We start from the raw sequence: 23888 nt of genomic DNA, 5'->3' as shown, positions 1-23888 counted from the left end.
AGAGATAAAAATAGTCATAAAATTTATTTACGACCTTTCAAAGAAAATTGTACAAAAAAAAAAAAAAAAAAATTGTTGCACACATAATTGTTCGAAAAAATGTTTAAAAAATCTGGTGTTTTAGTAAAAGTAGTTTTAAATTCAAGAAAAAAGGTAAACCAACTATAACGAAGCATTTAAAAAAATTGAAATCAATCCATATAGAGCAGGAGTTAGATAGATTAGATAACAAAAACAGTTAATCCATCACGACAACAGGAACAAGAGAAGGAAGATGCCATATACTTTTTATGGTTGAGCTCAACTACTCACTTAAGTAGTTGGTCTTCTAGCCCATTTTCTTCTCAACTATGTCGCATGTAGTTTCGACATGTCCTTCTCCACTTGGCGGAATAACTTAACAAGTAAAAGCGTTCTAAGTTCTGCCGGGCCGAATCTTATATTGGGTTGACCAAAAGGTTATTGCGGATTTTTTAAAAGAAAGTAAATGCATTTTTAATAAAACTTAGAATGAACTTTAATCAAATATATAATTGCCATTTTGTTCGATAACCTTTTGCCATCTTCCTGGCAAATTTAGTATTCCACGCTCATAGAACTTCTGGCCTTTATCTGCAAAAAACTGAACAAAGTGCGATTTTATAGCCTCATCATTGCCGAAAGTTTTACCATTTAAGGAGTTCTGCAAAGATCGAAATAAATGGTAGTCTGATGGTGCAAGGTCAGGGCTATATGGTGGATGCATCAGAAGTTCCCAGCCCAGCTCACTCAGTTTTTGGCGAGTGACCAAAGATGTGTGCGGTCTAGCGTTGTCCTGGTGGAATATGACACCTTTACGATTGACCAATTCTGGTCGCTTCTCCTTGATGGCTATATTCAATTTGTCCAATTGTTGACAGCAAACATCCGAATTAATCGTTTGGTTCGTTGGAAGCAGCTCAAAATATACCACACCCTTCCAATCCCACCAAACAGACAGCATAACCTTCTTTTGGTGGATATCAACCTTTGAAGTGGTTGAGCTGGTTCACCATTCTTGGACCATGATCGTTTTCGACTAACATTGTTGTAAACAATCCATTTTATGTGATAATGAACGGTTGATTTTGGTATCTTTAACTTGTATCTCACGCTCAGTTACATGACGATCCAATTCGATTAATGCTTTGATTTGGTCATCATCAACTTCATTTGGCCGACCTGAACGCGGCTCATCTTTAAGTGAAAAATCTCCAGAACGGAATTTGTGAAACCAATTTTGACACTGTCTTCCTTTTAAGGCTTTATCACCATACACATCTCGTAACTTTTTAGCAACCTGCTCCGCGTTTTTTCCTTTACGGAAATAATAAAGTAAAATATGACGAAAATGCTCCTTTGTGCGCTCCATATTAAAATTGACGCCAAACAAACAAATGTTAACAAAATTTCGCGCACTTTTTTCTAAAGCAAGCTAAAAGTAACAGCTGATAACTGACAGAAGAAAGAATGCAATTACAGAGTCACAAGCCGTTGAAAAATTTGTCAACGCCGACTATATGAAAAATCCCCAATTACTTTTTGAGCAACTCAATATACCCTCCACCATGGATGGTATTTGTCGAGTTCTTTTCCCGGCATCTCTTCTTAGGCAAAAAATGATAAAAGAAAAGATTTGCTATGCTATTAGAGCGATATCAAGATATGGTCCGGTTTGGACCACAATTAAATTATATGTTGGAGACCTGTGTAAAATGTCCAATTCGAATAAGAATTGCGCCTTGTAGGGGCTCAAAAAGCAAAATCGGAAGATCGGCTTATACGGAAGCTGTATCAGGCTATTGATCGATTCAGACCATATTAGACACGTATGTTGAAGGTCAGGAGAGAAGCCGTTGTACAAAATTTCAGCCAAATCGGATGAGAATTGCGCGCTCTATGGGCTCAAGAAGTCAAGATCCAATATCGGTTTATATGACAGCTATATCAGGTTATGTACCGATGTGCGCCATATTTAGCACAGTTATTGGAAGTCATAACAAAACACCTCATACAAAATTTGCGCCAAATCGGATGAGCCACATAAGACACGTATGTTGTGTTTTGATATCACTTCCAACAACTGTGCTTAGTATGGTTCAAATCGGTTCATAACCTGGTATAGGTGTCATATAAACCGATCTTAGATCTTGATTCCTTGAGCCTCCTACCGATGAAACATCCAGATCGCTTTAGAAACCCCAACAACTTGCCAATCTTCATATCCAAAGTAATAAGAACCTTAAGTATAAATCCTTCTGACTGCCAGTGCGAGACACACACACAACAGATCTTCTACAGTCTCTTCTTCCTTCACGTCCTCACAGCTTCAAAAAAAGTCGTTACAGGCACCCTTCAGTCTGTCATCATGTTTTCCGATAAAACAGTGACCTGTCATGCCTGCGACCCCCAATTTGTGGCTATCTGTCATAGGTTGCCCTTCGGGCCTGGTCCCAAAGCCTTTTTCCAATATTAACAAAATTTAAAGTGGCGTTAAAGTAGGATTATTTGACAGATTTCCTTTATAGAACTGTCAAATAAACTTACTATATAGCTGTTTTAAGTTTTGTGAATACGGATGTTAGCTTACGTGTCGCTAGAATCATAACCATAGATTCCAGCTCCCCTGAAATGTATGACATAGTTCTTAGTCTCGCGCTTCTCTACCCTAGAATTTCATGGGACATCTCCGGCCTAGCACACAGAACAGGTGAATTTGGAACTATTGTTTGGAGATCGCTAACAGTCGAGAGTGGTTTTAGAATCCAGAAATATGTTCCCCAGAGATTTATTGGCTGTGTGAGGAGATATTTATGCCAATCGTCGTTATGACATTACATCTTAACCATTCCCCCACTTCTTTAATTGCAAGGATCTCCGCTTAATATATGCTACATTGGTCGGGTAACATTGGTCCTTTTCTGTAAGTGGAGCATCATCTCCTTCCAAAGAGACAGGTGCCACGGTGGGTTACATGCTTCTCCTGCTGAAAAGCGCAACTTCCGTCTTAGTCGGATTTATGCCTGGACTTCTTTAAGTAAGTCATTTAGTTAAATTTCTTACGGTATTGATGACCAGAAACTCCAGCTCCCTCATGATTGACGAAGATTTTACATTATTGAAGGCAAGACTAGTTCGTGAAGCGCTGGTTCAGTAAACGTGATCTTTGATAGGAAACTTAATTGGAAGTTCCACATTTAGGAGCGTACTGAGAAGGCTAACAGATGTTGGATACATAGTGTCCAACGGGCTCGAAATGGGGCCTGAATCCGAGGATAGTCCACTGGCTCTACAGGAGCGTGATTAGACCAATACTTACTTACGCCTCAGTAGTTTGGCGAACTGCTATGGAGAAAAAGTGCAACATAAGCATTAAAGTCGAAGCGATGATAGGAAACCTGGAAGGAAGGGAAGAGGTTTTCGATCAGATACAAGGGACGAAACTTGAGGTCGAGTGCGAGGCATTGCTGCCAGCGGTACAGCCTTGGACTGATGAAACCCTAGTATTAGGAAATCATGTTACACGGATGGATCATAGCTATGCCAGAGTGGGCCTGGGGGTATACATTAAGAACCCAGGAACTGTTTTAGACTGTCTGACCATAATACGGTCCGGCAGGCGGAGATCCGGTCGATCACAGAATGCGTAAAGTGGTGTAGTGCTAACGCGAGGACGTCGAGTGCGAACATTTTTACCCGTGACGGTAAGGTCACGAACAGATTAACGCCTTCTCTGAGGATAGCAAAACCATTTAGGTATTGGGCCGTAACGGAGTAAGAGGGAATGAAAGGGCAGACTATTTGGCTGTGAAGCCCAAAGGATTGCCGTCAATAAACTTGGTTTACCCAAAGCCTTTCACGTCGACGCAGTCCGAGTTTAGTGCGTGGACGACGAACGCGCAGCGAAACAGTCAGTATTAAGACAATAATCCTATATGGAGATCCGGATCTTGAGAGGACGCGTCTATTACTGAAAGGAAGTAAGAAAGAGGTCAATATATCTTTTGGTATAATAACGGGACATATAGGACCACGAGCCCACTTATGCAAAATCGGTGCGGCAAATGATAGCATGTGGGGAAGATGATGAAACGTTGAAGCATTTCCTATGTCATTGCCCGGCTTTCGCGTCTAAAAGACACTGGTACTTAGGTGGGGACACAATACCAGACATGAACCAACTTAGGGGAGTTATATGGAAAATTAAGAATTTTGTAAGCAGCACGGCATTCCTAACTTAGCTTTTCTTTTTTGAGATTACTTTTTTTAGTATTTAGAGTGCACAACATTCCGATTACTGGCTTAGGTATATGTCCATAGTGGCATGGGGCGGATCAATATCCACACCCTCTTTTCAACCTAAGCAATCCTCACCTAACTTACCCTATATTACAAAGGACGTTTTTCGATGTAATTGCATTGTGCTTACAAAACATAAAAGTAAGCACATTTGGACTTGAAGCATGCTATTTTGAAAATGTATTATCGGGCTATACCTTAATACAGGCCTACAGAGACCGACCTCCATATATAGCATATAGAGCTTATAAAACGCTTATTTTTCATCCAATTAGAGCGAAATTAGGTACAATGACTTTAAAAAAAACCCTTGGATTTGGATTGGATATAGCTGCGATATGATCCGATCTTCCAAGTATGGGCCTTAAACTTATAAAAGGTATATTTTTTTTTATCTGATTTCGCTTAAATTCCTTGGTAACGGCCGTTAAATAATTCAATCTTGAAATATAATTGAAAAGTGCTTGCACTGACTAGTATCTAAAAACTTAATTTAATGCAAGCACATATTTTCAAAGCTTAACACCATTATTTTTTAACAATCGATACCAGCATTGAAAGAAATCTACAATCTTTTGAGAAACAATGATGTCCATACGACGTATTATAAGCTAAAAGGTGAATGTTAAGCGGGTATTATTTACATGAAAAAGCAAGCATTTTTTGGGACCTTTAGGAAGAGTTTAATATTTTTTTTTACTGAAATAAATGCTTTCACTTCTATGGCTTCTATTAGGTACAAATTTATTTGAAAAGTTCTAATTTAAATTTTTTGAGAAAGGGGGTAAATTTTCGTGGAATTGCCCACATGAACCTCATGTGAATAAATTTGACCATTGTGCAAATTTTGGCTATACTTTGAAATTTCAATTAAATTTTCATATGGACATACTTTAAGGAAGTAACCTCTAGGCTTCCTTCATATCATTGAGTGTGCGATTAAAGTTCCCAAGTTTCTAATGATAAGGGACCTCCTCTACGTAGTTGAGTCCGATCAACGTGGTGCAGTCTGACATGACTTAGTAGAAAAGTTGTACATGGCTTAAGACCTTACAAATGTCGCCAGAATTTCATATATTTGGCAAGTTAAAGTTAGAATTAAAGGAAAGACCAACTATGCAAAAACTAAGAGGGATGAGAAGTAACCACGTATAGTGATTAGTAAATTCCTTAGTATTTTATATCATTTGAAGATGTGTCATTCTTTAAAAGTGGCAGATATTTCCAGCTCTTCGAGAATATAATTATGTGTGCAACAAAATTTTCAATACTCCCTTATTAACGATAGCCTAAAATACAATACAAAAAATGTGTGTTACTAAAATTTTTTAAAAATTTGATTATTTTCAATAGCAATAACAAGTATTAATGATAATTATTCATTAAGTTGACTATGCAAACTAAGCTTTCTAAATTTTTATGAAGTTTGTGTTTGTGCTACATAATAACATTTGAAATATTATACCTTTTGAAATATTTTTATGCGAAAGAAAAGTGCTAACTTACATCAAAATTCATTTCCATGTCATCATTACATTTTTTCTGTGAAGAGACTTTTCTTTCGCAACAATACAAAAATGTTTTCAAAAATGATATACTTGGAAAAAAGTACTGGTAACATTATATTTCCAATCAATTATCAAAATAATTAGTTTAGTTTAAAAAAGTGTATCCTTTGAAAACATTTTACTTTAAACAAGGCAAATATTTCTAAAAACTGTATGAAATAATTGGAAATATTTACCTTTAAATAAAATAAAAATAAAAACAAAAAAACAAAAATCAAATCATTTGATCATGTCAAACATAAATTTTTGTTTTTATTTTTTTATTTAGTGTATTTAAGATATATTTAAAATATTTAAAGGAAAAGCAAAAGAAAATTTAATGAAGATTGAAAAACAATCAAAAAGGTTTTTTGCTTAAAATCTTTTTCTTTGGACGAAAATAAAAATAAAGAGAAAGAAGAAAGATAATGACAAAAAATAAGAACAAACAATAACTGCAAGAAATAAAATAGATTTTATATGAGTTTGAAGCTATGTAAAAAAAGAATATGATAAAAAGTATAACTAAACAAAATCATATAATTTATTAAAAAAAAATTATTTGATTTCGTGTTAATCGAAAAAAATAAACGCGTTGTATCATTTAAATTTCTTTGCTTTTTCTGTCTTATTGTAAAATTTATTGAAAACTGCCTGAATGTTGGGATAGGGTACCCTAAATTTTTGCTCGGTTTTGTCAATATTTTTCTAACCGAAAAATATTATGCAATAAAATGTTTAATGTTTGCAAATTAAATCGTTAAAGTCGAAATTAATAATCAAATTACACTTAAAACTTAAAGATAAATCTAAAATTCGAAGTGCTTGACTTGAGCTTGAGTAAAATGGTGCGTTTTTTTAATTCCAAAATTTTTATTGAATCTTAAATTCAAAGAAGAGCCCTTTTCCAAAATTTTAAACTAAATATCTTGTGCAAGGTAAGTCCTTCTTTTAAAAATAAATGAATACCAATAAGCGTAAACAAACTCTAAGATATATGATTACAAAATATTGAAAATATTCCCCCCCTTATTCAAAACTTACAGAACCAGTTGGTAGGGTATCGCCAAAATTCCCCTCCCAACAAATAAGCAGCACTTTTGTGGCAGCTGCCAATCATAATCTGACATTGCTTTGTCTGGCCCAGGCTTATCCGGCACCAGTTTTTAGGTAGGTGCTAAAATTCAATGTCCTGTTTTTCAACCTGTCCCAACTTTTAGTGAGTTTTGAGTATGCTATATGAGTATAAGTTCATGAAGAACTGTTTAAAAAGACACATGTGTATTGTTTTTCTAGAACCTGTGGCCAGTGTAGGTCCTCGTCTATTAACTGGCAATGATATTAAAGTCATTGGTGTGCCTTCAAGTTTGCCCGTTACTTTTTTGTGTCCGGCTCAAGCCTATCCGGTGCCTTTTTTTAGGTAAATGTTTTGGTTTTTTCGTTTGAAAATTTGAAGTTTATTTCTATCCCAACATTTTGTTAAAGGAATACATAATCTGCAGGCGGTATTCTAAAGAGTTGAGCTGTTTTTTTTCTAAATTTATTTATTTCGATTACCAGAACCTGTTGCTAGTGTGGCTCCTAAATTCTCTAGCCAGACTACAAGTAGTAGTTTTACCTCATCCGCGGAGAAAAGTGTAACATTAATCTGTCCCGCCCAGGCTTATCCGGCTCCCTTATTTAGGTTAGTAATGAGATTAACAAATTTATAAAAGTGTTCTAGCATTAAGCAATGCTCATACATTTAAGAGTTTAGTGTATATAAAGATCTGTCCCGCAAATTTGCCAAATAATTTTACGCAGCCTCTTTACAGCATTTTAAGGACTCCTACTGCACATCGAAAAGAACAGCCTAGTTTGATGGTTGGAAACTAACTCATTTACTTTTGTTTAGAAACTGCAGGTTTTATGAAGCCACAATAAAGTGGTTTAGGTTTATCTGCATGGCCTTAAGCATCATTGTATTTTCGGGAAGGATGTAAAAGGATGTGAGGTATAGGGATCTATGGCACATCTATCATGTATCATTTGATTCAAAATCGTATGTCAATGGTAATGCACCTTTCTATTATAGCCGAGACGGATTGGCGCATCGCCATAACTAGAGGCCACACAAATATCGTCAGCATCAGCACAGCAAAAACCATAAGTCGATAGCATCCATATTTTCCAGCAATAACATATCTGTTGTTCCGGCTAGAATTGTTGAGTCTTCTTTGACGACAATACAATAAACACTAAATTTCCCTGAACATCCCACTAAGAAACTGGGGATACTTCTCTCTATAATAAGGAGCCTCATTATATATGCCGAGTTCGAACGGCGTGCCGCATAGCAACACCATTTAGTAGAGAAGTTTTAACATGGCAGAACTACAATATTCGCATTAATTTTGCAAATAAAAACTTGTTATGCCTTCCAAATCTATTTAAGAATCGTTTACATCGGGTCATAGCTTGCCAGGAGCAGGCTATGTTAAGTCGTCAAGACATCCATGTTTGCCAGATTAAGGTCCGTTGCGATTCCTCATCTTACTTTTTCACTCCACAAAGCTAACCGTATGTTTACATACTTTCCGATGACACTCGGATGAAAAGGCAAACGCCTTGATCCGACATGGATTTGCTCCTCTCATTTCTTTTAGTGCTTGAAGGAAAAAAAGAGCCCAGCATCCTGTTTCTAATTTGACATAAAGCTGGGCATAGACAAAGAAATTGAAAACTGTTCTCTGAGTTTTTGAGCTCATGACACCACCGACATAAGTCGTCATATTTAATGTCAATACGAGACGTATGTTTACTTAGCTTATTCCGAAAACTACACTCAGATGTGCCTTTTTCCATTGACAACAGACTATCTATGTATTATTTAGAATGTTGGACCTACAGATGCTTTGTTTGTTCACATTCGGCTATTTGAATTCCGGCGATTTAATCATATATCCTTACAACACTCCTTAATTTTGAGGACATTTTTCGATAGTGTTGGATATACAGCTAATATTGGCACAATAGCAAGGTTTACAACCAATCTCCCAAGCATGTCCGCCATCTCGTTTCCTAAAACATGCTTATGTGTAGAAAACTAGCATAAAACCAGGTTATGATACCCCTGAAAACAATTTAAAACCTCACAACAACGACCCCACCGTTTAGTCTTTATATTCGTGCCAAGCTTTCAATTCTGCTTGACTGTCGCGGTACATTCGGATTTTAAATTGATCTATTCTTCTGGATAGCATAACCTCTGCCGCCCTAGCAATCACAAGGACTTCTGCCTGGAAAATGCTACAGTCACCACGCATTCGCAAAGAATATGTGATGACTTTGTGCAGTATGGACCACAACCGGTCCAATTCTCTATCTTAGTTCCATATGTAAATATATTATTATATGCAAATCTAATCCGACTCTTCAGTAGAGCTGGCAAAATATCGATGGCCCTATCGATATTTTGTATTTTGTCTTAATATCGATTAATATTTTTCCTATGGATACAATCAGCAAAGTTAAATTTTTTTGAACAAAGTTGAACCTTAGCGCAGAGGTTAGCATGTCCGCCTACGACGCTGAACGCCCGGGGTTCGAATCCTGGCGAGACCATCAGAAACAATTTTCAGCGGTGGTTATCCCCTCCTAATGCTGGCAAATATTTGTGAGGTGCTATGCCATGTAAAAGTTCTCTACAAAGAGGTGACGTACTGCGGCACGCCGTTCGGACTCGGCTATAAAAAGGAGGCCCCTTATCATTGAGCTTAAAAACTTGAATCGGACTGCACTCATTGATATGTGAGAAGTTTGCTCCTGTTCTTTAGTGGAATGTTAATGGGCAAAATTTGCATTTTGAACAAAAATTTAGCGACCCGTTTCTGAATGCATCTATAAGGCACATTGCGCCTATAGAGGGCGCTATCTTAATCCGATTGGTCTAACATTTTGCACAATGATTTCTCTCATGACTTCCAACTGGTTTTATTAAATTTGTTTTTATACGGTCTGTGCATTGATATTGCTTCAATATTATCGATCTGTTGTTTTTATACCCTCCACCATAGGATGGGGGGTATACTAATTTCGTCATTCTGTTTGTAACTACTCAAAATATTCGTCTATGACCCCACAAAGTATATATATTCTTGACCGTCTTGAGATAAATAAAGCTTTTATGGGCTTCAAACCTTTAATCGGGAATTTGGTCTATATGGATTTTTCATATAGTCGGCGTTGACAAATTTTTTCACAGCTTGTGACTCTGTAACTGCATTCTTTCTTCTGTCAGTTATCAGCTGTTACTTTTAGCTTGCTTTAGAAAAAAAGTGTAAAAAAAGTATATGACCCCACAAAGTATATATATACTTGACCGTCTTGAGATTTTAAGTCGATCTAGCCATGTCCGTCCGTCCGAAATTTTGCACAAATACTTCTTATAGGTCGTAGGTCGGTTGGGATTGTAAATGGGCCATATAAACCGATCTTGGGTCTTGACTTCTTGAGCTTCTAGAGGGCGCAATTCTTACATTTTGCACATATCGTTTTGATATGACGTCCAACAACTGTGCCAAGTATGGTTCAAATCAGTCCATAGTATGGTCTAAATTAGTCTATATTCTGATATAGCTGCCATATTTGGGTCTTGACTTCTTGAGCTTCTAGAGGGCGTAATTCTTATCCGATTTGGCTAAAATTTTACACATATCGTATTGGCACAACTTCCAACAAATGTATCGAGTAAACAGATCTTCCTATTGGACTTCTTGAGCCTCTAGAGGGCGCAATTCTTATCCGATTTGTCTAAATTAGTCTATATTCTGATATAGCTGCTATATAAGCCGATCTTGGGTCTTGGCTTTTTGAGCTTCTAGAGGCCACAATTCTTATCCGAATTAACTGAAATTTTGCAAATGTAGTTATGGTATGACCTCCAACAACTTTGCCAAGTATGGTTTAAGTCAGTCCATAAGCTGATATAGGTGCATATAAATCGATCTTGTGTTTTGACTTCTTGAGCTTCCAGAGGTCGCAATTCCGATCTGGCTGAAATTTTGCACATATCGTTATGGCATGACTTCGAACAACTGTGTCGTGTATGGTCCAAATCAGTCTATAACCTGATATAGCCGCCATATAAATCGATCACCTGATTTGGCTTATTGAGTCCTAGACGGCGCAATTCTTATCCAATTTGGCTGAAATTTTGCATATGTCGTTTTGATATGACTTCCAATAACTGTGCCAAGTATGGTCTAAATTGGTTCATAACCTGACGTAGCTGCCATATGAACCGATCTCCCAATTTGACTTTCTGCGCCTCTTGAAGGCGCAATTATTACTAGATTTGGCTGAGATTTTGGAGGTGATATTTTAATAAGACTTGTACGGCATGAAAAGTCCATCTCGGTCAAGATCTTGACAAATGCAATCATGGTTAAGAGTATATAAGATTCGGCTCGTTCGAACTTAGCACGCTTTTACTTGTCTTAATTTAAAGTATTTTAACGCAAAGTACCTTCTGAGGCTTTAATCTAAAACCATCCCAACATTTAGAGCTTACTTCTTATAATTTTTTGTAATGTTGTATTTTTAACCACTTAAAGAACCAGTTGCAAGTGTGGCTCCCCGTTTAACCTCTGGCGATGAGTCACGAATAGTTAAGGTTTACCTTGGCAAAAGTGCAACTTTGCTATGTCCGGCGCAGGCATATCCGGTGCCCTATTTTAGGTAAATAAAAGAAAATAAATAAGGATACAACTTGGGAATATCTTGCATTACAATAAGGGATAAGGTCTTACATTTTTTACTTAGATAATTTGTGAAGACTTTTTTATATTTAAAAGAAAATTTTCAGTTTATCTACTCTGAGCCAACATTCAGGGAGTTTTTTAGATCCATGCAGCTATACGAGAGCTGAAATGTCTATTGACCTTAATTTTATAGAACCTTTGGCTAGCGTCAGACCCAAGATTACTGGTGGCGATGACAATATAAAAACTCCCAAAGTTATGCTAAACAATAGTGCAACTTTACTGTGTCCAGCTCAAGCATATCCGGTGCCCTTCTTTAGGTAAATCTTAAAGACAAAATATCCATTAAATGTTCAAACCCTATCCCACATCAGGCCTGAAAAGTATCATAGCCAGAAAATACAATAATTTCAAACGTTTTACTCCTATAAAGAACCCATTGCCAGTGTGGCTCCTCGCCTTACCTCCGGCGATGATTCAAGAACTGTAAAAGTTTATGTGGAGAAAAGTGTAACACTACTGTGTCCATTTCAAGCCTATCCGGTGCCGTTATTTAGGTAATCCTAGTGAGACTAAATCGGTTTATTTTTGAAAAATACAAAAATTATTTTTTGTGGTCCCTTTTCTACATATTTAGGCAGTTTTTTTATGGTTTGCCAAAGAAAATTTCAATTGTATTAATTTTTCTACTCTTTTATGTTTCCACAGAACCTGTGGCCAGTGTTAGTCCCAAAATTTCTACAGGGGAAGATTTTAAACATATCAAAGGAAAGGGTAATCAAAGTCTTAGTTTGCTATGCCCTGCTCAAGCCTATCCAACGCCATATTTTAGGTAATAAGATAAATATCTTAGTCAAGTTTTATCAATACAGAACCTTGACGATTTGACATCTTTAGAACAGTTGTTTACAAAGTTGTAATGATTTTGTTCATAAAATAAATAAATGTAATTCTCCACGGTTGGCAGCTACTAATTAAGTTGGACAACCACTGATTTGGTAGTTATCCCATACATTTGATATTTGTTTGTTTTTATACTCACCACCCAAGGATGGGGGTATATTCATTTTGTCATTACGTTCGCAAACAAACAAATACAAATTTTGCCCATGAACATTCCACTTAGGAACAGGGGCAAATTTCTCACAAATCAATGAGTGCTGTCCGATTTAAGTTTAAGCTCTATAATAAGGGGCCTCCTTTTTATAGCCGAGTCCGAACGGCGTGCCGCAGTGCGACACCTCTTTGTACCACCAGGCGTTCAGCGTCATAGGCGGACCGTTTCGTTCCGTTCCATTTGCAACACATCGAAATATCCATTTTCGACCCTATAAAGTATATACAGGGTGGCTGATGAATATTGCTACAATGATGAATATTGCTACATTTTTTTTTCGGTGTATGGAATACATTTTTCTTTTATTCATGTTAAATTAAATTATTAAATTAATTATTAAATTATTATTAATTAAATTAATTAATTAATTAATTAAATTAATTATTAAATTATTATTATTAAATAGAAAAAAAGTTATTACATTTTTTTTTGGTAGCGGCTTTCATCAGCCACCCTGTATATTCTTGATCAGCGAAAAAATCTAAGACGATCTAGCCATGTCCGTCTGTCTGTCTGTTGAAATCACGCTACAGTCTTTAAAAATAGAGATATTGAGCTGAAACTTTGCACAGATTCTTTTTTTTTGTCCATAAGCAGGTTAAGTTCGGAGATGGGCTATATTGGACTATATCTTGATATAGATTTAGGGTCTTAGTCCCATAAATGCCACATTTATTATTCGATTTTGCCGAAATTTTGGACAGTGAGTTGTGTTAGGCCCTTCGACGCCATTCTTCAATTTGGCCCAGATCGGTCCAGATATGGATATAGCTGCCAAATAGACCGATCCTCCGATTTAGGGTCTTAGGCCCATTAAAGCCACATTTATTATCTGATTTGGCTGTAATTTGGGACAGTGAGTTGTGTTAGTCCATTTGACATCTTTCTTTAATTTGGCCCAGATGGGTCCAGATGGGTCCAGATTTGGATATAGCTGCCTTATAGACCGATCTCTCGATGCAAGGTCTTGAGCCCATAAAAGGCGCATTTATTGTCCGATGTTGCCGAAATTTGGGACATTGAGTTGTGTTAGGCTCTTAAACATATTTCTGCAATTTGGCCGAGATCAATTCGGATTTGAATGTAGCTGCCATATAGACCGATCTCTCGATTAAAGATCTTGGGCCCAAAAAAGCGCATTTATTGTGCGATTTCGCCGAAATTTGGGACAATAGTTGTGTTAGGCCCTTTGACATCCCTCTTTAATTTGGCCCAGACCGGTCAAGATTTGGATATAGCTGCCATATAGACCGATCTCTCGATTTAAATTCTTGGGCCCCTAAAAGGCACATTTATAATTCGATTTCGCTGAAATTGACACAGTGTCTTATGCTAGGCTTATTGACACCCGTGTCGTATATGGTTCAGATCGGTCTATATTTGGATATAGCTACCAAAAAGACGCATATAAATTGGTCTACAAAATTGAACAATGACTTGTACTTATCAGACCACTCAATTTCCGTTTCGAATTCGGTCCAAATCGAGCATATTTCGATATAGCTGTTATGGGGGCATACATTATGAACTTTTCGCCGGATTATGACTCTATCCATTGGTGACTTGAACTCTATCAATTGGTGGCTTGTAAATAATATAATGAGCAGTCAATAAAACAAAAAACATGTAGCTGTCATTTCAAGTTTGACAATTATACCTGTGTGACCTTGGTAACATTTCATATCGGCTATCTTGAACATCTTCAAAATCGGTTTAAAATTCGAAACAGCAGCACTATCTGCAAAACCTTGCAAATAAATGATCTATATACTTGTTTTTTATTCTTATAGGACTTTTAACCCTTTCTTTACTATTCATTATAGTAACAAAAGTATTTTCCTGCAGATTCAACAAACGGTGTAAATGGCATTCGAATTATAAATTTCGGTGAACTCAACTTAGGATTATATTTTGTATTATCTAACCTACCTTACAAAAACGGGCAGTTTTCGTATAAATTGTATGCTTCAGGCTTGTTGACACTTCTTTTCTTTCTCTTAGAACCTGTGGGCAGTGTTAGTCCTAAAGTATCTACAGGCGAGGATGTGAAACACACCAAGGTTGCTTTACAAGAGAGTTTCAGTTTAATGTGTCCCGCACAAGCATATCCCACTCCGTATTTTAGGTAAATTTTCTTTCTGTATATTCAGATAATTTTGAGAGTAGATTTTGCGGAATTCTAATGAAAGCTATAATGGATAAATATATAAAATTCGATACTCTTTTCATTCACTAAAGAATATATGTTACATGCTTATATTTGTACCCACATCAGGCTGATAGGTGTATTATTATGATTATTTTGTATGCAAGAATATTAAATAAAGATCTGCGATCAGTAGAAGTAGAAGCCTAACCCACGAAAGGTTTGCCTTTTTACGTACTAAAATTGTTATAAAAGAATAAACAACATTCGGGCTTATGCTGCAACACCATTTTATTCATATCCATTCTATCGACTCAATTTTAAGGACATTTTTGTCCTAAATTTGAATATCTGGCACATTAAAATTGATAGTACACCAAACAAAGTTGTGTTTAATTTTCAAAAATGTCACAATTCGGCAAAACGTAGTGCTATTTGTGTAGTTCCCTATATTTGCTTGGCTTTACTCCATTTTATGTTCCATATGGTAATCTAACCTAACTTTCAGTTTTAGTTTTCAATTTTAAACTTTTCAAATATTCAATAGAATTACCTAACTCTTTTTAGAGCCCATGGGCAGTGTTCGACCTAAGGTCAATGTTCAAGATAAACATCAATTTATAGATGTTAGTCTTGGTCAGGATTATGCATTACTATGTCTGGCTCAATCATATCCCATACCCGCCTTTAGGTAACATTTGTTGTATTAAATTTCTTTATTTCAACCTTAAACCAACATAAGGGCAGTTTTTTCTTGGTAAGGTGTTTCATTGTGGCATTTATAAATCTTCACTTTTTATTGAACCAATGGGCAGTGTTAAGCCTAAAATTAATGTTCAGGACAAACTACAAACAAGGGAAATTAAACAAGACGTTGATTTTGCCCTACTTTGTCCAGCTCAATCGTATCCTATGGCAGCTTTTAGGTAAGGTTATAAGAAATTTAGGACGGAAACAATTTCTTTCTATGTAAGATAAATGTTATGAAAATTCTAACTAAAACTAAATAACTTTGGATGCTGGAGTTCCTCAAGGAAGTGATTTAGGGGCAATACTATACACATTCTTCACATCAGATATGCCAGTAAACAGTAATGTAGTAGTAGCGACTTATGCAGATGATACTGCAGTACTAGCGTCCAGTTCGTCAAATATCCCATCGTCTGATGTAGTTCAAAGCGCGAGTTAAATCAAATTCAAGAATGGTGTATGAAATGAAACTTTAACTAAATGCAAAAAATTCATCTCACATTACATTTGCATTAAGAAAGGACGATTGTCCTGATGTATCTATAAATGGAAATATTAATCCAAAAGCGGACAGTGTGAAAAATTTGGGTCTCCATCTCGACCGAAGACTTACTTGAACAACTGAAGCAAATGTATTGGCTCCTTGGAAAAAAGTCTCAACTTGCTTTTAATATAAAAATTCTTCAATCAAAGACATTACGAATGTTAGTTAATGCGCAGAGATGGGTTTCTACCGGGTAAATACCCAGATATCTTGGATATAAAAAAGTTTTCCAAACAATTTTTGATGATTTCGTATTCTTTGTATATAAACCTGACCTTCTGATCTCATAAAGTCGGATTTTGGTTATATAAAGCCGCTGTATAGACCGATCTCCAGACTTAAAGTCTTGAGGCAATAAATTGGTCACTTTTCATTCGTTTTCTATGAAATTTGGCACAGTGAGTTCTGGTAGACCCCTATTCATTTCTGTGAAGTGCGGTTCAGATCGGCCTATATTTTGATATAGCTGCCCTTAGACCGACCGTCTGATTTTCCGATATAGAATTTTGAGGCCATAAACGATTTTTTATTCCCCGAAGTCGATGAAATTTGGCACAGTGTGTTCTGGTAGACCCCTACACATTCCTGTCTAATGTGGTCAAGATCGTACCATATTTGAATTTGTCTGCCATATAGGCCGATCTCAGGATATAGAGTATTGAACCCATGAAAGGAGAATTTTTTATCCGATTTCGATGAAATTTGGTACATCGAGTTCTGTTACTCCTCTAAACCCTTTTGTTGAATATCGTTCAGATCGAAACATATTTCGATATAGCTGCCATATAAACCGGTCTTATGATATAAAGTATTGAGCTTATAAAAGGACCATTTTTCAACAGATTTGGGAGAATTTTGAAACAGTGCGATTTGATAGACCTCTACACCTGTTTGTTAAATATCATCTAGATTGGGCCATATTTAATCAAAATCGGATGAAAATTGCTCGTTTTATCAGCTCAATACTCTATTTCGGGAGATCGGTCTAGATGGCAGCTATAGAAGGGTACCCGAACTCGTTATGCCAAATTTCATCGAAATAGGATGAAAAATGCTTCTTTATAGGCTCATTACACAATATCGGGAGATCGGTATATATGGCAGCTATATCCAAATATGGTGCGATCTGTACCACATTTGACAAGAATGGGTAGGGGTCTACCAGAACGCACGGTGCAAAATTTCATCGAATTCTGATAATAAATGGATCTTTTATGGTCTCAATACCCTATATAGGGAGGTCGGTCTAAGGGCAGCTATATCCAAGTATACTCCGATCTGAACTACACTTCACAGAAATTATTAGGGGTCTACTAGAATTCAGTGTGTCAAATTTCATCGAAATCGGATAAAAAATTACTAATTTTTTGCCTCAAGACTTTAAGTCTAGAGATCGCTCTATAAGCGGCTATATATAACTAAAATCAGATTTTATGAGATCAAAAGATCAGGTTTATATACAAAGAATACAAAATAATCAAAAATTTTTTGAAAAATGTTTTTATATCCAGAACGTCTGGAAAATTATAAATACCCAGCTTTGGGGTATAAATGGGTAAATACCCGGGTATTTACCCAATATACCGGATTAATACCTTTTGGGTATTTACCCGTCGCCCATCTTCATTAATGCGCCCTTGTTTGTAAACAATAACACCTTTCATATAGATCTTGGGATAACTTTCGTAAGTGAAGGAATTAATCGGTACAGTTACAATTATATTAACCCCCTTAGTAATCATTGTAATGTCGTCGCCGTTACACTCCTTGACGACAGCAATGAAGTTTACAGTCTGAAGAGGCCACGTATATTTGACCTCCCATATAAAAATTAATCAAAAAAGAGTTTTATTTCTGTTACTTATTGTGGTGTCGCATTAATTATGCGAGTAAAAAAAGAATTTACCCTCAGACTCCTTTCTCACGGAAAAGCGCAATTTTAAGTTTGTTATGGAAACTTCTTTCAAACAAATGAGTGCTTTCAACCATACAAAAAATCAACCCCATTGGTTTATAAATGTGAATCAACACACAGATGTTAACATATCAATCACACATTTTTATAAATTAACAATAATTTATTTTGTGAACGACTCATTAGAAACTGTCGCCCGGCGTCCTCATACTGACAACGTCTATTGCACAATTTTTTTTAAAGTTTGGAAAAAAGTTTTTGGTTCAAGAGTCATTGAAATTTTACATTGGTATAGATACACTTTTGTAGGAATGATGTTAAAACCGGTCGGTACATGAAATGGACAACACGCGTTCACAAAATCATTCCCACACGTTGTCAGTATTTTCAACAACTCCTGTTAATGATACAATGACTCCATTGGTGCATGATTTTACAACGTCATGTTTCTACCAGTGATCTGACTTAAAGTTTTGCTCAATGCTAAGGGGTCTGCCATTTGTGGCCGAGGCCAAACGGCAAGCCGCAGAGCTACACATGGCTGAAATATTAATAAATGTTGCCAGATTTTAATGAGGGAGTGACAACCTTTGATAAATTTTTTTGGTGTTTTCGCTAGGTTTAAAGTTTAGGTGTTTAGATGTATGAGCGGATATTCTGCCATATGAATCTTTAGAAGTACTTTGTTTTTTATGGTTTTGAATTTTTGTCCTTTGCCTTTTTAATTGAAAAATGTTGGTCCATACCATTCTAAAGAAAGCAGTAGAAATATTTGTTACCATTCCAAGTTCAGGTGGTTTCGCTTTTTCCATATTTAGTTCGTATTTATTATTATACCTTTCTCAATTTTAGAACCTATTGGCAGTGTACCTCCCAAAGTTAGTATTGATGATGAAATAGCCAATGCCCGTGCCTATGTTAATCATAGTTTAAGTCTCAAATGCCCAGCTCAATCATATCCTATACCGTATTATAGGTAAATAAATAAAGAAAAATTAATTGATTATGATTTGTAATAGACCCTAAATCAGCATTCAGGTTCTTAACTATCATCAAAGCGTAGTCACAAAGAATTTTTTATTCGGACTGGTTTCTTAAATTTGTTGACGCTTATTTCTTTAATTTTAGAACCTTTGGGAAGTGTTCCACCTAAAATGAATTTACTTGAAAGAGTTCGCACCATGGAGGTGGCCATGGGCCAGGAATATGCTATGCAATGTCCAGGACAAGCCTATCCCGTGCCTTTCGTAAGGTAATTTATATGGGATTTCAATCGCTTTGGTAATGGAAAAGAGTTTTACGTTGTCTTTCATTTGCCTTACCTTGATAATGGATCGGCACATTCATAAAAGACTCTTTTTGTTATATATCCAATAATTTGTAAAGACACCTAGGGGAAAGAAAATTCTAGATGAGTGAAGGAATTATTGCCTGAGAAGGAAAATAATTTAATTTGTTTATGGAGTAATTAAAGAGCTGTCTGAAACATTGGCGAAATTCGGAGACCTTATCTCATGACAATTCAGGCTTCGTTTCCCTAAACATGAAGTTGTTAGTAAACAATTTTGCACTTGCTTTTCAGAACCTCTGGGATCCGTGGCTCCTAAGATTCCAAATCTCAATGATAAACTACAAGTTACAATGGTAGGGTTAGGACAGACATATGCTATGCAATGTCCTGGACAAGCATTCCCGGTGCCTGTTGTAAGGTAAAAAAATAAAAATTATTTTAGGCTGGGTGACCTAATGGTACTTGTTCCTATAATTGTTGGTGATACAGAGGCCCCCAGTCTCTAATTTGGATATAAGGTTCTTACTTTATTGTCATATAACTATTATTTAGGTTTCCAATTTGCCTTTCGTTTGGGCTTAGTGTCGTCCCGGACGATCTAATTGACCGCCTGGGATGTTTCATGGCGATAGGAAGTCTCCATTAAGATAAAGTACTCCAAAATTTGATATTCAATTCGTACTCTTTTCTCAAAAACCCTTTCGATAGGCTTATGTAGGAATTAACGAGTCCCCATCTCAAAATACCTTATCTTACATTTTGACATTAGATTCGTACTTTATTCTCAATTACCCTTTTAGAGTTCCATATTGTCTCCCCAGGCAATTGACCCATATTTTTATGTCAGATTCATACTGAAGTCCTATAAATAAGGGGCCCATTAATTAATTAGACCCAGATTTGGATATCACATTCGAGTGCTTGAGTTCTTAGAAGGGTACAAACAAACACGTGCCATAATGTATTGATCGATCTACATATATTTTTGAGCATATTTTGGGGGACCTAAATATTTGATTCGTACTGTATTCTGCAAGAATTTTTAGTTTAGTTGGGATAATATGGATCATATTGTCCTGTTAGGGGGCTCTCCAATACTTGGTCCCCTATAATAATATCAGATTCGTATTCTACTTCCATAAAGCTTTCATTTGTCGGCCTTCAGAAGCTTTATGCAAATTTTGCCCATGAACATTACATTAAAAAACAGGGGCCAACTTCTCACATATCAATGAGTGCAGTCCGATTCAAGTTTAAGCTGAATGAAAAGGGACCTCATTTTTATAGCCACCTCTTTTGACATAGTACCTCACAAATGTCGCCCGCATTAGGAGGGGCTAACCTCCGCTGAAAATTTTATGATTGTCCCGCCAGGGTTTGACCCCAGGCGTTAAGCATCATAGGCGGACATGGTAACCTCTGCACTACGGTGGCCTCCGAAGCTTTATCGGAAAGTTTTATAGCAGATTTATGTCTAAATGCCCAATTGGTATCCATATTATCTGAATCTGTATACATGACCGTTTGGGTGGGGTATTCCTCCAGGCTGCTTGATCTTAAGTTTGTTAAACAAATTAGTATAATTTTAGATTGTTTAAGGTACGGAATATGGTTCGACCCTCTTAAGGTAATTAAAAATGGTGTACCATTTTATTATTTATTATTTACTATTTATTTATTTTCATGGAACTGTATTCTGAAGAAAGTTTTAGTTGAGTTCCATATTATTCCGATCAGGCCACATGTCCTTTTAGGGGGTTTTTGGGCATAGACAGACATCCATGCCCAATGCTTGGTCCCCAATAATAATATCAGAATCGTACTCTACTTCTAAAAATCTTTCATTTGCACCCCATTTTGTCCAGATCGGGCAACACGTCAATTTAGTTTTTTTTTTGTGGATGAGTCGGCCTCTAAAACTTTTATGCGAAAGTTTTATAGCAGATTCGTATTCTGTTTCCCAATCTGTTAACATGACCTTTTGGGTGGGGTATCCCCCTAGGTTGCTTGATCCTAAGTTTGTTTAAGAAATTTGTTTTTTTTTTTGGGTTATCATGAGCCAGCAAAATAAAATGTCTTCTAAATCCGATTACAACTACGAGATCTATTTTTTTTAGTTTAAGGTAAGGAAAAAGGTTAGTCTCTCATAGGGCTTAAAATAATGAAGTACCCTATTTTCACCTTATTTTCATGAAGTGGGGCTCAGCCGTTCTTGAGTCGGAAAAAACAGCCAAACTTACAAATATAGAAACAAACCTGAACACTTTGTCTTTTATATATAAGAAAGAAAACTGGTTCAACTCATAATGCTCAGCTTCGCTCTCTTACAAAAAAACGGATCAATTTTCTTTGGGGTGCATTTTCCCCAGCTGGCGAGGGGTATTGGGTCAAAAAGCATTTTCAAGAGACAGGTAAGGTAAGGTTGGATGAGCATGAGTATAATACTAGATAGTAAATATCGAGGTATCCGCCGACGCCATAGTGTGGCCCATTACTCAGGATTTCTCTCGTTGATATGGGTAGTCCTTCGCAGTGGATTCCACATCCAGTTCCACCTGATAGTAAATGTCTAGGTGTCCACCGGGGCCATAGTGTAGCCCATTGCTAAGCCTTTCTCTTTTCGATCCGGGTAGATCTGCGCAGCGGGTTCCACATCTGGTTTCACTATCCATATTCGATCCAATGTGAAATTATTAAAATCTTCAAACCTAGTCATCACTTTCTGCCGCTGCGCCAAGATAGGTATTAGCACTTGCAGCCTGCTGTCCACTCAGTCTGGCCTGCAAACTCCGAAGCTTACCAAGCTGCGACAGGCTAAACAGCGTTTTTTGGCCGATTCAGTGACGTATAGATCAATCTGCAGAACTTCCTTCAAGTACTTGCTCGCAGTAGTACCCATAGACCCACTTTTAACTCTCTAAGCCACCATATCCAGGTCATGCGCATGCAACAATACGCAGTCATCTGTCATTGAACAAGGCATCCAAACACTCAGAGAAATTTGTTAGTAAAAACAGCAAAAAAGTTTGCTTTAAGAACAAAAAGTCTACTGAACACGGAACAACAGTTATTTTATTTTTTGTCAAAACTGCAAACACTTTCTGCTGTTTTTGGACAGAAAAACTTTGATTGTATAGCATCTAATCAATAGCATCTAAAATTCAGAAATTCTTCAAAAGCTTGTATATTATCTTCTCTTTTGGTACTAAAGGTTTCGGAAAACATTTTTACCAAACTTTCTGAAATAGAATAATTTTTTAATGATTTCAAATAACAGCAGACTAAATATATGCTAAAACAATACTCATGCTTTTTAAAAAATACCATAAAATTTACATTAATTTATAGAAAATGCCTTAACGATCGTTTAGAAGTTCCAAAATTTTAAATTATTTGCTTCAAAGATAAACAATTTCTAATATTTATAAAATCAGCAGACAATGTTTGCTGATACCAGCAAATTTATTTTTTGGGTGTAGGTTTGAAGCGATTTCACCCACGCCGAGGAAACCCAGTTTATCAATCTAGGTCGAAAACCACTCTGCTACCGACCAGCTTCCGGCACGAATTAGTAGCCGCGAATATTCAAAAACTTCCCGGTGGGAAGATTAATCAGGTCGTCGGCATAAGCACATACCCTGATCATCCGCGTCTAAAGTTTGCTGGAATATAATCGAACATAAAAATCTATAGTAATGGCTTAAAAAATCCCACCCTGTGGCGCACAACCTTGTGGCATTCACCTTCACCGAGATAGCGCCAATACTGGTCGTGATCTCCATAGTAGAAGCATACTCGTTTTCAAACAAACACTGTCGCTCTCCACAGCCTCGTTCCTTAAAACCTCTTCTATGGCTGACCGATGTTCATTATTAAAGGTCCCTTCAATACGAATTCCTTAAATTGAAGAGTCCTTTACAGATGCAGCACTACATCATAAACCGCGGTGTAGCCGACCTGCCCTTAATATATGCGTGCTGATACCTAGAGCAGTCCTCTCCCTAGTTTGGCTCTTATGTGAAAGTCCAGTTAATATTCGAGATAGTTAATATTCAAACTTTAGCTGCCTATTGAAAATTTGCCCAAGAATATTCCATTGAGGAAAATGGGCAGGTGCCCCTGTTACCTGTCTATTACTAAGTACTTAATTTCGCATGAACATTCTATTAAGGAATAGGGGATATTTCTTCATATATATGAGTACTGATCGATAAATGTTTAAGCTCAATAATAAGGGGCCTCCTCTTTTATGCCGAGTCCGAACGGCGTACGGCGACACCACTTCACAAATGTAGCCAGCCAACCAGCATTAGTAAAGGAAAAACCATCGCTGAAAATTTGTTTGATGTTCACGCCAGGATTTGAACCTAGACGTTCGGCGTCAAAAGCGGATATGCTAAATTTTAGAATATGTACATACATCATAGGATAGGAAGTGGATATTTCGATGATGGTATTACAAAATATGTATACCCCATTTCTTGGAGGTGGTTATAAAAAACAAGATGACCCACATCCAT

At 36.6% G+C, this 23888-nt stretch overlaps 1 protein-coding gene across 23 annotated transcripts in view; it reads left to right on the top strand.

Moving 5' to 3' along the window:
* The window catches only part of LOC106095735 (cell adhesion molecule Dscam2), a 433819-nt gene that overhangs the window by 148258 nt on the left and 261673 nt on the right, over positions 1 to 23888 (top strand). For 2 of the 23 annotated variants that reach the window (XM_059369672.1, XM_059369657.1), the window contains one exon: positions 14724 to 14847. The exons of 18 other annotated variants lie outside the window; for them this stretch is intronic. In XM_059369672.1, the coding sequence (XP_059225655.1) occupies positions 14724 to 14847 (124 nt within the window). Of the gene's footprint in view, positions 1 to 6910; positions 7035 to 14723; positions 14848 to 15732; positions 15795 to 18929; positions 19054 to 23888 lie in introns of those variants that run through there. 3 more of the 23 variants (XM_059369656.1, XM_059369659.1, XM_059369675.1) reach the window with 3 other exon arrangements.

The sequence above is a fragment of the Stomoxys calcitrans genome, chromosome 5 (genome assembly GCF_963082655.1).
Source record: "Stomoxys calcitrans chromosome 5, idStoCalc2.1, whole genome shotgun sequence".
Lineage (NCBI taxonomy): Eukaryota > Metazoa > Arthropoda > Insecta > Diptera > Muscidae > Stomoxys > Stomoxys calcitrans.
This window is presented reverse-complemented; position numbering and strand designations above follow the sequence as displayed.